Source organism: Panthera leo, chromosome B1, assembly GCF_018350215.1.
Source record: "Panthera leo isolate Ple1 chromosome B1, P.leo_Ple1_pat1.1, whole genome shotgun sequence".
Classification (NCBI taxonomy): domain Eukaryota; kingdom Metazoa; phylum Chordata; class Mammalia; order Carnivora; family Felidae; genus Panthera; species Panthera leo.
The window spans coordinates 191,003,812-191,017,498 of record NC_056682.1 but is presented as its reverse complement, the minus strand read 5'-3'; the positions used below and the strand labels follow the sequence as shown (position 1 = coordinate 191,017,498).

The window sequence follows — 13,687 nt, the reverse complement described above, 5'->3', positions numbered from 1 at the left end:
TCCTTATTTCTTTGGCTTAATCTATTAACATTCTCTCCCTTGCTCTCTATGGTACAAGCCACATTAGACTAAATGGTTCCTATCCTGAAGTATGAGCACTGAAATTACATAAGACAAGAAGTTATCCCCCCAAATCATCAAGAAGACTATTTAAGGTATAGATTTATATATACTATCATTACTGATGGTTTTCAACCATCAGATGAAAAGGATTTTCACACACATATTTGTGTACTTTGCTGAGAACAGCACAGTCATTTAAATAATTTACTTGTTTTCTACATATAGTTGAGTCTGCCTTATCACTTAAGTTCACAGAATCACAGAATGTAAAGATTGGAAATTTACTTTTAAAATGTCATTTATTCCAGCCACTCATCTGATGCTTTTGTAAACCTCTAATGATAAGGCAACCACTTTCCACTTGGAGAAATGTCTGATCCTTAGAAATATTCTTTCATAAATGGACCTGAAATCTGTTTCCATCTAATTTCCAGATCCTAATTCTACTCCTGGGTTATTCAAAGAAAGTTCCATCCTACTTTAGTCTAATGGCCATACAAATATTTACAGATCACTATGTTACTGCTAAGGCTTCTCTTCTGTGGTAGTAAGAAACAGGAGGTACAGAATATGGAGGCCAGGGTTTGGCTATCTTTTATGAGTTGGTTAGCTCATATTTGACTTTCACATTGCTCTAATTAGTTTGTTATTATTACTGCCAAGTAACAAATGGGGAAACTAATGCTCCAATAGGTAAAGTTACCTTTTCAAGTAAGTTGCAGAGCTGAGATTTCAACTACAAGTTTGTTAGACACCAAAGGCTATGTTTCAGTATTGTTACAACACTGAACTGCCTCCCACAAAGAGCTCAAAGAGGGTATGAAACATGGAAGAGCAAAAAGAAAGCAAGCAAAACTCTAAAAATCCTATACTTTCTAACTTCCAAAATTCTATGTATTGATGTATTTTTTCCTCAGGACTTATGATGTGTCATCTTGGACCTTTCTGTCTTATAAACTAATTATTATCTTAATATTTCTCAGATTTTTCTATATAAACACCCATGACCCAAAATTAGGGAAGCAAAAAGAGAAAATTATTTCCATATTTCATCCCCTTTCAATTTTAATCTGTCTCATATAATGAAAAGACTATCTTTTTAAACATTGACTAGGTACTCTTCTTTAGAACTCCAAAACACACTGCCTTCTGTGATCAAACTTAATGCTGATATTTTCCTGTCTTCAAGGATTGACAACACGATCCCTAACTTGTGTTAACAAAAGATACTTGTTCTCTCTTCTCCAGGCAAACGCTTATTTGGCAACTGCCACAAGCATTTAGAAGGCCCTTCCTTCCTTTCCTCTGTGAATCATCACTCTTCCTTCAATTAAGTATTAGATAAGTCCGACATACCTTTCATCATTCAGGACTCCTATGAAAAATGTATCTCTATATAGTTACCTGTGTGATTATATTATATTTATCACATATATTTACTTTTCTCTTTCCCAGTTACATTATAACTAATTGATGAAAAATCAATTCATTTTTATTTTTCACTTAAGTATAAAAAACTGAACAGCAAGTGCTTAATTAATATTCTCAGCTGTACATTTAAAAAATATGTTTTTATGGGATGCCTGGGTGGCTCAGTTGGTTAAGCATCCGACTCTTGGTTTCAGCTCAGGTCATGATCTCATAGTCGTGAGTTCAAGCCTCGCATTGGGCTCCGCTCTGACAGTGAAGAGCCTGCTTGGGATTCTCTCTCTCTCTCCCTCTCTCCCTCCCTCCCTCCCTTCTCCCTCTCCCTCTCTTTCTTAGAGCTCTCTCTCTCTCTCTCTCTTTCTCTCTCTCCCTCCCTCTCTCCCTCTCCCTCTCTCTCTCTGACCCTCCCCTGCTCACTTGCTCTCTCAAAAAAAAATAAAATTAAAAAACTTTTTTTAAATTAAATAAAGAATACAAATGATAGTCTTACCATATACTTTATTATGAAAAGAGACAAAGAGCAACTCAAATTTCCTCTCATATAATAAACAAAGTCAAATGAATATAAAATTCAGCACTTCTCTCTAGTTCATATCACATAGGCCAATTACACATAATATTACTTCTAAAATATATTTCTTTATGAATATAAGGTTTATATATATTAAATAATACTAAAACAAAGCATTATGTTTTACACACACACACATAAACACACACACACACACACACACACACACACACACACACACACACACAGTCTTACCTTGCTGAGTGTTTTGTTCTTGCATTCGATTCACAGTGAGGTCTAAGGGGCCTTCCTGCTCTTCCTGAAGGGAGTTTTCTGCTTGATTCATTTGGATACTTTTACATATTAGACTTGGTCCAATTGAACCATTTCTATTTTCTTGAATTTTACCGCTTTTTGAAATATACTCAATTGCAAACTGACGTATCATCTTTTTCATTAATTCCTGAGCAACTAAGGGAATGTTAGGATCACAGTTCTGAGGAAGATCTAGGGAAGAAATAAATATGATAAGCATTAAAAAGGAGAAATGCAAAATACCAACACTTAAATTTATTTTTATTAAAAATTAAAGGTTTCAGAAGTCTTTTAGTTCAGTCCACAATGGCTAATGGTTTCTAGGACTTAGCAACAGAAACCTTGTAGATTTAATTAGTATTACATCAACCCAAAACTTGGCATATTTAATCATTTCTTAAAAACAAACACTTTTGGTTCCAAACTAAAATACAGACAAAGAATTAGAGAAGCAAAACAGCTTATTTTCAGTTTTAATTCAAAGGTATTCTACTAGATATTAAAACACAATGTGAACATAAATTGTAACTAGGCAATTTCTAACTTAATATACAAAGTAAGTGCATGCATTAACTATTAAACAAAACATCTAAATTCTTATAACTATTACCATTAAAATTTTCAATTCTATCAAATGTGTATTCTATATAGAATCCTATATAGAATAACCTGAAGGTCATCAAAAATTTTTCTTTCCTCAACCTACACTGAGAAATTCCAATCATAAAGAAAAGGTAAAGAACTCTACAGTGACACAGGCGGCTTCTACCAAGATTCAAGAATTGTTAGTATTCGACCATACTTAGTTTTTAAACTTTTTTGTTTGTTTGCAGAACCACTGAAAGCAAATTGTAGAATTATGACGTTTCACTCCTAAATATTTTAGCATGTATCTATTAAGACTCTCCTATAAAAACGGCAATACCATTATTGAGGGTCTTAATTCTTGACCTCAAAACATGTTGATCTGCTATAACTATAATGAAGGTCAGCAATGATAGACAATTCTGGTTGAACTTGTACAAGAGGTAAAACAATTGAATGATTTATATAAGAGGTGTGGGATAAGGACAGACTACTTGTAAACACAGTATAGTGATAAGGAGTTTTGGTACTGGGGAGACTAGGTAGTGGTGGTTTTTCTACACACGTGCTTCTGGCCTCCAATCCTTTCATTTATTCTGCTCCTTCAGAGGTAGACCTATTGGTAAATTGGAAAGGATTAACTATGCAGATGTGATTAGGCTGCATACTTCTTCCTCTTAGAATTGAACCTTGAGATACTAAGCCTTTGCTCCTTAAATACCTTAACTCTTACCCAGGCAGATTAGTGTTATTTGAATAGGCATGCCTTGATCCAGGGCTGTCTGAGACTGAAGGATTAAGTCTCTTTAGTTTTGGGGTTCAGTATTAGCTGAAGCACATGTCTAAGAGATTTGAAGACAAGTTCCCCAAAACATCTACTGTTATAGATCCAGGACTCTAAAATATAAGGGCGGCAGTTTGCCTGGGTGGCTCAGCTGGTTGAGTGTCTGACTCTTGATTTCAGTTCAGATCATGATCCCAAGGTCGTGGGATTGAACCCTGCATCAGGCCCCATGCTGAGTGTGGAGCCTGCTTAGGATTCTCTCTCTCTCTCATTCTCTGTCTCTGTCTCTCTCTCTCTCTCTCTCCACCCCCCAACAAGCTCTCTTGCCAGCTTGTGTATGCTCCCTCTAAAATAAAAACATAGATAAAAATTTTTTTTAAGTGCGAAATGGTTTGAAAACATGTACTATTTGGAGGTGAGGAGAAGCAACAAACTGTCTCTACCATGACCACTACCAAATGTGATAGCAAAATGTGATCTAGGCTGAAATGAATCTATTTATAGTCCCCCAGAAGTATCAATATATTTGATCACAGGGTACTGTTTTGGACCTGCTGGAGATGTTACATAATAAACATCCTGGTTACATTACCTCTTTCAAAACAAAAAAATTAAATTCTCAAAAAAACATCTGAGAGAAGGAACTGTGGATCTATAAAAAAATAACATTTTAGCCTTCACATTTATTCATTTAGAACCCAATAGGGAAGAGAGGCACTACTGTTTTTAGGTACTAGGGGGGGAAAAAGGCTTAGCTATAGGTTGCAATCTTAGCCATGTTTATGAGCTCAGGGTAATCACATACCCCTCTATGTTTTAGTTTCTCTGTTCATAAAAATGGAAATGATAACAGAATCTTAGAAATCATAATAGAGCTTGCTCACAGGATATTTTAAAGTTACACAGGATTGGAGATAAAATACTGAATTCCTGTACTTGGCACATTTTAACAGTCTAGTAAACATTAGCTATTAAGATGCAGACTGAGCAGTTGTATTTTATTTAAGTCACAAACTGCCAAATAAGTAAAAATATTAACTAGGTTAGCATAAAATTATTAACTAATAGAAAAATAGAAAGGACCTAATTTCTAAGTACATGTAAATACTTTTTGGTCCAGAATAGGCAATATTAGCACATGTACCTTAAATGACGTGATTCACTAAAACAAGAAATTTTCATGTTGTATACATAGGGATTCCCAGTATGTATCATTTCTTGATTATTACCTACAGGAATTGTTGAAGGCTTCTGTGAACATTCTTTTCCATCTTTTTTCAAGCCTAATTTTGCTTTGTAATATGTGAGAAAAGGAGATACTGGATTTACTTCCAGGTATTTTGTTTAACTATCCTACAATTTATTGAATAATGTCAACTTATAAATTTAAAAATAATTAAATTTACCAAAAAAAGAACAGAAACATATCTGGATTCATGTCATCTCCCTAGGGCTACAATTTAGGGTTGAGTTTATAGCTAAGTTTAAAGCAGAATACATAATGCTGCCTATTCTTTTCACGTACTCAGTTTTGGCCCTTTGTATTGGGGAATACGTGTATGTTTAATTAATTAAAAAAGAGAAAGACAAAGAGACCAAGAAAACGCTGCTGATTAGCCACTGAGCCTTTCAGATTATGTGCACAAGCAAATGAGTTAACTAGAGATACAGACCAGGAATCATAATGTTTTTAAAGGTCAGGCAAGTAATATTTGGCTAGAAGAGAGAATGCTGCCACATGGAAATAGTGTCTATTGCCCCAAGAAGACAAAAACAACTTTTTTACCGTGTCTCCTCACTTTTCAAATTTAATTAATTCAAAGTTTAACAAGCTCTTTGTAATAGCCAGTTTCAAGATGCTTCCTCAATGATTCCAACTCCTGGTTTCATTCTGTTGTGTACTCTCTTCCATGTTACATCAGCTGTGGTGTGGGTGATCAAGAGCATACTAAAGAAGCATGTCGCTTCCAAGATTAAGTTATAAAAGAATAAAGTATCAAGTAACTCTTGAATGTTAGTGTTTCCTGTCTCCCCACACCCTCACTCCCCATCCCCTATTCTGTCCTTCAATCTCTCTTATTACTCACTCCAGAGGAGACCATACTGTTAGAAGCTCTATAGAGAGACTCACATGGAGAGGAACTGGTCTCCTGCAAACAACCAATGAATGAACTTGGAAGAAGATACTCTAGATCAATCAAATCCCAGATGACTGGAACCCTAGCTGACCCTTTGATTACAGCCAAGTGACAAACCACACTGGAAACATCCAGCTATGCTGTCTGAGGGTCCCAGCTCAGAGAAAATGTGAGATAATAAATGTTTGCTATTTTAAACTGCCAAATTTGGGGGATAAATGGCAAAAATAAATAAAACAAATTTTTGTATGTGTTAGTTGAGATATTGCTGTAAGAAAAATGCATGTTTGGCTTTAGAACCAGGCAGTGGGCTTTGGGGAGAACTAACATTGTAAATTGAACAGTACGGAAGAACTTGCTAATAGGAGCTTCATGGTCTTTGATAAGGTGTGTACAGTGAGGATTTGTAGGACAATGAGGTAAATGTTATTGGAAAGTAGAGGAAAGAATATACTTATTTTGTAGTGGCAGAAAGTTCTATAACACTATTGTTTACAGTAATCTGGAAAGTAGAAAATGTAAGCAATAAATTAGGTGATCTATCTAGGGAAACTCCTAAGGAAAGTGTTGAGATGCCCTCTGGTCTCTTAGTAATTATATAAAATGTAAGAGGAGAGCTATACTAAAGGGAGTATTGTTAAACAAAAAGAAACCAGGTCTTGATTATTTTGAAATTTTTCAGTGTGTGTGTGTGTGTACACACACACACAATACACACACACACACACATACATACATACATACATACATACATACAGCAAATGAGGCTAAAATGAAAAAAGGTTGAGCAAAGACCAAATCAGGGGAATAGCCAGGAACACGGCTTCAAAAGGGTGTCTTTTCTCCCGATTTGACTCTCTTAATGTTGTGGGACTCATGTGAATTTTTAATTTTAATTTTTTTGTGAGTGGGGTGCGTCATTCCTTTAAACAAAAGAACTCTGGAATTAACCAAATCTTTGCAGGAAGTGTCTATTCAAGAATATTGGCTAGATCTTGGTAAGAATAGTAAGAATGTTTTCAGTTGCTCTATTCCTACTCTCCCTTCCTACTTCTGAGGTAGCCTGTTCCCAGGCAAAGACAAACAATGTTATGGTTCTAGATATTTAAAGCGATCCCTGTCCAACCATCAGCTGACCACTAAGCTAACCAAGCAGAGATGTTACAGCCACACAATACAAAGAATACTGACTTTAATGACTTCATAGAATAGATCAGAAAAGTTATTAAACAAACAAACAACAACATATAGCAACAACGAACCCTGAGGTGGAGAATAATCTGATTTCTACCAGTGCCAAACTGTAGTATTTAAAATATCCAGTTTTTTAAACAAAACATTATAAAAAATGCAAAAAAACAAATAAAAAACAAAACAAACAAACAAACAAAACAAGGAAATATGGCCCATACACACAGGAAGAAAACAACCAACAGAAAATGTCTCTGAGGAAGCCCAGATATTGAAATTACTAGACAAAAACTTAAAATCAGACATTTTCAATATATTAAAAAAACTAAAGGAAACCATGTATAAAGGAATAAAGGAAAGTATCAGGAGGATATCTCAGCAAATAAAAACACAGTTTTTAAAAAGAACCAACTAGAAATTATTGAAAAGTACACTAATTAAAATGCAAAATTCGGGGTCCCTGGGTGGCTCAGTCAAAGATCTGACTTCGGCTCAGTTCATGATCTCGCAGTTTGTGAGTTTGAGCCTCACATCAGGCTTGCTGCTGTCAGCACAGAGCCCACTTTGGATCTTCTGTTTCCCTCTCTCTCTCTGTCCCTCCCCCATTTGCACTCTTTCTCTCTCAAAAATAAATAAAACATTAAAAATAAAATAAAATAAAATGCAAAATTCACTAGGTTGGATACAACAACAGATCTGAACTGGCAGAAAAAAGAATCAATGAATTTGAAGATAGGCTCATTGATATTACCCATTCTGAGGAGAGAGAGAAAGCCCATTGATAATAAGCCATTCTGAGAGAGAGAAAAGAAGGTAGGAAGAGTGGGAAGGAAGCAAAGAAGGAAAAAAGGAATGATGGACAGACGGGTGGTAGGTAGGTGAGGGGAGGGGGAGGGTAAAGGAGGGAAGGAGGAAGGAAAAAAAGAAAGAAAAATAAGTAAGAGTCTCAGAGACCTATGGAATACTATCAAATATACCAACATTACAAATGGTAGTCCTAGAAGGAGAGGAGAGAAAGAGGCACAAAGAATAGTGGAAGAAACGATGGCTAACAACGTCTCAGATTTGATGAAAAACCATATCTACATATCCAAGAAGCTCAACAAACACCAAGTAGGGTAAACTCAAAGAAAGCTACATTTAAAAGCAACTTAATCAAGTGGTCAGAAACCAAAGAGCAAGTCCTGAAAGTACCAAGGAAAAAAACCTCAATTCATCACATACAAGATCCTCAATGAGATTAAGTGCCAATATCACACCAGAAACGATGAAGGCCAGAAGGCAGTGAGATGACCTACTCAAGGAACTGAAAGAAAAGACTGTCAACTAAGAATTCCATATTCTGCAAAAGTATCCTTTAGAGACACAGGAGAAATTTAGACATTCTCAGATAAACAAAAACAGAAAACTTGCTGCAAGCAGACCTGACCTAATAAAAGGACACTGGACAGTAACTCAAATCCCCACAAAGAAATAATAAGCATCAGTACAGTAACTATATAGGTAAAAATACAGCATAAATATATTTTTTGGTTCTGTTTTTCCTATCTAATTTAGTATGTAACTGCTAAAGCAATAATTGCAAATATCTCTCAGTGGACAATGTATGAAGATGTAACATGGAGAACAAAAGCAGCACAGAGAAGGGGAAATGAAATGGAGACATATAGGATCATATTTTTTATATACTACTGAAATTGAATTGGTATTAATCTGAACTATTGTCTATTAGGATGCTAACTGTAATCCTCAGACAACCATTTAAGAAAATACCTGAAAAAATATAGTAAAATACACAACAAAGGAATTAAATATCTATTGAACACAAAAGAAAGTAATAATGGAAACAGAGAAAACAAAAAGAAATAAGACAGATTGAAAACAAATAGCAAACGATAGATGTAAATCCTACCTCATCAGTAATTACTTTAAAGATAAATGGAAAAGCAGAGACTGGCAAAATGTATTAAAAAGAATAACCCAACTATATGCGGTCAAAACAGACTTTTTTTTTTTTTTTTTTTTTTTTTTTTTTTTAAGAGAGCAAGTGAGCAGGGGAGAGGGGCAGAGAGAGAGAGAGAAATAGAGAATCTTAAGCAGCCTTCATGCTCAGTGTGGAGCCCAATGTGGGGCTCGATTCCACGACCCTGGGATCATGACCCCAGCCAAAATCAAGAGTTGGACACTCAACTAACTGAGCCACCCAGGTGCTCCAAAAGAGAGACTTTAAATTCAAAGATGGAAAAATTCTGAAAGAAACAGGACTGGGGGTAAAACATCCCATTATGCAAACAGTAACCAAAAGAAAACTGGTGTGGTTCTACTGATACCAGGAAAAATCTATTCTATGACAAATATTGTCCATAAAAATGGAGGTCACTTTATAATGATAAAGGTTCAATCTATTGAGAAGTTATAATAATTATAAACATATATGTACCTAACAATAGAGTCCAAAAATACATGAAGACATAACAATTAAAGGGAGACATAAAATATTCAATACTAACAGTTGGAAACTTCAATAAAACACTTTTAATAATGGATAGAAAAACGAGAAAATAGATCAACTAATAGAAGACTTCAACAACACTATAAATCAACTAGATCTAACAAACATATATGGAGCACTCCATTCCCAAAACAGCAGAATATATATTTGTGTCAAATGCAGGTAGAAATTCTCCAAGATAGACCATATGTTAGGCCACAAAACAAAAAGATTAAAAACTTAAAAAGTCTGTTCTCCAACATCAAAGAAATGAAAAAGAAACAAGTAACAAAAGGAAATTTGGGAAATTCACAAAATATGAAAATTTAAAAAAACATATTCCTAAACACCAAATGAGTAAAATATTGGGTCACAAAAGATATTAGAATATACTGAAATTTGAATGAAAAGGAAAATACAACATACCAAACAGTATGAGATGCAGCTAAAGCAGTGCTTGGAGGGCAATTTATAGCTGTAAAAAAACATATTTTTAAAGAAATTCATACCAAAAACCCATTAGCCTAACCTGCCTTGAGAGTAAATGAATTGAAAACTAAACTCAAAGCAAACAAAAAGAAGGAAATAAATAAAAGGTCAGAGCAGAAAAAAAAAGAACAGAAAAACAACAGAAGATCACTGAAACCAAAGGTTGGTTCTTTGAAAAGATCAACAAATTTATAAACCTGTCGCTAGACTGACCAAGAAAGAAAAAAAAAAGAGAAGATTTAAGTTGTTAAAATCAGGAATAAAGGAAGAGACATCACCATTAACCTTAAAGAAACATAAAAGAGAATCAGAAAATACCATTAAAAATCATACATCAACAAAGTAGATATCCTAAACTAATATAACACTATGTTAGCTACACAGTAATAAAAGTAAAATTTAAAAAAAGAAAAAAAACCTAGATATCCTAGACAAAATGACTAATTTCCTATAAAGGCACACACTACCAAACTGACTCAAAGATGTAATAGAAAATCTAAATAGATCTGTAATAAATAAATAAAACAGTGAATAATTAAAAAACTTGCCACAAAGAATAGCCCAGGGACAGACAGATTTTACTGGTGAATTCTATTAGACATTAAAAAAAAAATTAACACAAATGCTTCACAAATTTTAAAAAAGGGAAGAGGAAGGAACACTTCCCAACTCATTCTGTGACAGCAACATTAACCTAATATCAAACTAGACAAGGATATCACAAGAAAAGAAAACTACCAAGCCAAATAAAAACTATCCATTATGAAGAGACACAAAAATCCTAAATGAAATACTAGCAAACAGAATCCAGCAATACATAAAAAAGAACTATATACCAAGAATTTATCCCAAGAATGCAAGGTCAATTCAACATATAAAAACCAATTAGTCACTGTAATATAACATTAATAAAGGACAAAAGCCAAATAATCTCCATAGATGTAGAAAAGCACTTGACAAAATCCAGTAACCATTCATACACAAAACACTAAACAAGCTAGGAACAGAAGAAAACTACCTCAATTTAAGAAAGGGCACCTATGAAAAATCACAGGTAACATCATATTTAATGGTGAAAGATCAAAAGCTTTCCCTCTAAGGAACAAGACACAAGACAAGGATATATATTTTCACCACTTTTATTCATACACTACTCACTATTCACTTTCATTCATATACTAGAGGTTCCAACCAAGGCAATTAGGTAAGAAAAATAAATAAAAGACATTTAGTTTGGAAAAGTAGAAGTAAAACTGTGTACATAACAATCTTTTTTAAAAATGTTATTTTAGGGGCGCCTGGGTGGCTCAGTCGGTTAAGCGGCCGACTTCAGCTCAGGTCACGATCTCGCGGTCCGTGAGTTCGAGCCCCGCGTCGGGCTCTGGGCTGATGGCTCAGAGCCTGGAGCCTGCTTCCGATTCTGTGTCTCCCTCTCTCTCTGCCCCTCCCCCATTCATGCTCTGCCTCTCTCTGTCTCAAAAATAAATAAAAAAACTTAAAAAAAAAATTTTTTTAATGTTATTTTAATTCTATAGTTAACATACAGTGTTATATTAGTTTCAGGTATGCAACAAAGTGATTCATAATAAAATCTTATATAGATAAATTTCTAAGGAATCCACACACACACAATTTTAGAGATAATAATTAAGTTCAGCAAGACAACAAGAAATCATATAAATAAACAAAAATTAATTTTACTCCTATACAATGGCATTAAACATTTCCAAAATGAAATAAGTAAGAAAGTAATTCCATTTACAACAGGAACAAAGAATAAAATACTCAGAGGAGTAAGTTAACAAAGAAGTGGAAGTTTTGTATGCTAAAAATGATGAAACACACTTTTATTTTTTTTCTGTTTTAAAGTCTTTTTTATTTTTATTTTTTTAATATATGAAATTTATTGTCAAAAAAAAAAAAAAAGAACTGAGAACAAACTGAGGGTTGATGGGGGGTGGGAGGGAGGGGAGGGTGGGTGATGGGCATTGAGGAAGGCACCTGTTGGCATGAGCACTGGATGTTGTATGGAAACCAATTTGACAATAAATTTCATATTAAAAAAAAATTAAACACTAAAAAAAGAAATAAATAAATAAACATTAAAAAATAAAATAAATAAAAACAAACCAAAAAAAAAAAAAATGATGAAACTCAAAGACAGCCTAAGTAAATAGAAATACATCCTATGTTCATGACTGGAAGATGTAATATTGTTAATATGGTAACACCCCACAAAGAGATTCAATACAATCTCTACCAAAATCCCAGATGGCATTTTTGCAGAAATTGGCAGGTTGATCTAAAATGCATAAGGAAATGCAAGGAATCCAGAATAGCCAAAACATCTTGAAAAAAAAGAACTAAATTGAAAGATTAGCACTTCCTGATTTTGAAAATTACTATAAAGTGCAATAATCAAGACAAGGTATTACTAGTATAAGGTTAGACATATAGATGAATGGAGTAGAACTGAGCCCCAAAATAAACCCTTACATCTACAGTCAATTTATTTTTGATAAGAGTATCAAGACAATTCAATGGGGGAAAGAAGTCTTTTCAACAAACGGTACTGGGACAACTGGATATTTACATACAAAATGAAGTTTGATCTCTACCTCATACCCTTTATAGTAATTAACTGAAAATGGATCAAAGACCTAAATAGGGGAGCTAGAACCTTAAAAATCTTAGAAGAAAATATATGTGTAAAACTTCAAAACCTTGGATTAAGGCACCGATTCCTTACGCATGACACCAAAAGCATAAGCAACAAAAGAAAAAAATAAATACACTAGACTTGATCAATATTAAAAACTTTTGTGCTTCAAAGGACACTACCTTTGTGAAGTGAAAGGACAGTCCACTCAATGGGCGTAAATATTTATAAATCATGTCTGATAAGAATCCAGTGTCCACAGCATATAACGAACTCCTACAAATCAGCAATAAAAAAAATGCCCAAATAAAAAATGGCAAATGATTTGAGTAGATAGTTCTCCAAAGAAGATATTACTAATGGCCAATAAGTACATGAAAAAGATGCTTAACATCATTTCCCATGAGGGAAAAAAATGCAAGTCAAAACCACAATGAGATATCATTTCACACCCAAAAGGATAAAGTGTTCATGAGGATATTAAGAAATCTGAACCCTCAAACACTGCCGGTGAGACTGCAAAATGGTGTAGCCATTTCAGAAAACACACTGGCAGTTCTTCAAAAATGTAAACAAATAATTACCATTATGATCCAGCAAATTCCACTTCAAGGTATATACCCAAGGAAAGTGAAAACATATGTCTAACCAAAAACAAGTGCATGAATGTTCATGGTAGCATTATTTGCAATAGCCAAGAAGTGGAAACAACCCAAATGAACATCAACTGGTGAATGCACGTATCCATACAACAGAGTATTACTCAATCATAAAAAGGAATGAAGAACTGATACATATTATAAGGATGAACCTTGAAAACATTATGCTAAATGAAGGCTGTACATGGTATAATTCTATTCATATGAAATGTCTAAAACAGACCAATCTATTGAGACAGAGAGTATGTTTAGTGGTTGCCAGAGCCTGAGGGAAGGTAGGAAAAGGATGAGAGAGTGTTAATCTGTTAAGGGGTTTAGGATGATGAAATGTTCAGGAATCGGATAGCAGTGATGGTTGCAAAACTCAGTGAATG

At 34.2% G+C, this 13,687-nt stretch overlaps 1 protein-coding gene and 1 long non-coding RNA gene across 13 annotated transcripts in view; one reads left to right on the top strand and one right to left on the bottom strand.

Annotated features, from left to right (window-relative positions):
• LCORL (ligand dependent nuclear receptor corepressor like) overlaps nt 1–13,687 on the bottom strand; it is a 167,118-nt gene that overhangs the window by 54,281 nt on the left and 99,150 nt on the right. For 11 of the 12 annotated variants that reach the window (XR_006202018.1, XM_042936816.1, XM_042936810.1 and 8 more), the window contains one exon: nt 2,258–2,509. Coding sequence is in view for 11 of the 12 variants with exons in the window: in XM_042936816.1 (XP_042792750.1) it covers nt 2,258–2,509 (252 nt within the window). In the remaining variant the exon portion in view is untranslated. Of the gene's footprint in view, nt 1–2,257; nt 2,510–13,687 lie in introns of those variants that run through there. The other variant, XM_042936820.1, reaches the window with a different exon arrangement.
• The window catches only part of LOC122218590, a 68,881-nt gene that overhangs the window by 45,840 nt on the left and 9,354 nt on the right, over nt 1–13,687 (top strand). The gene's annotated exons all lie outside the window — the stretch shown is intronic.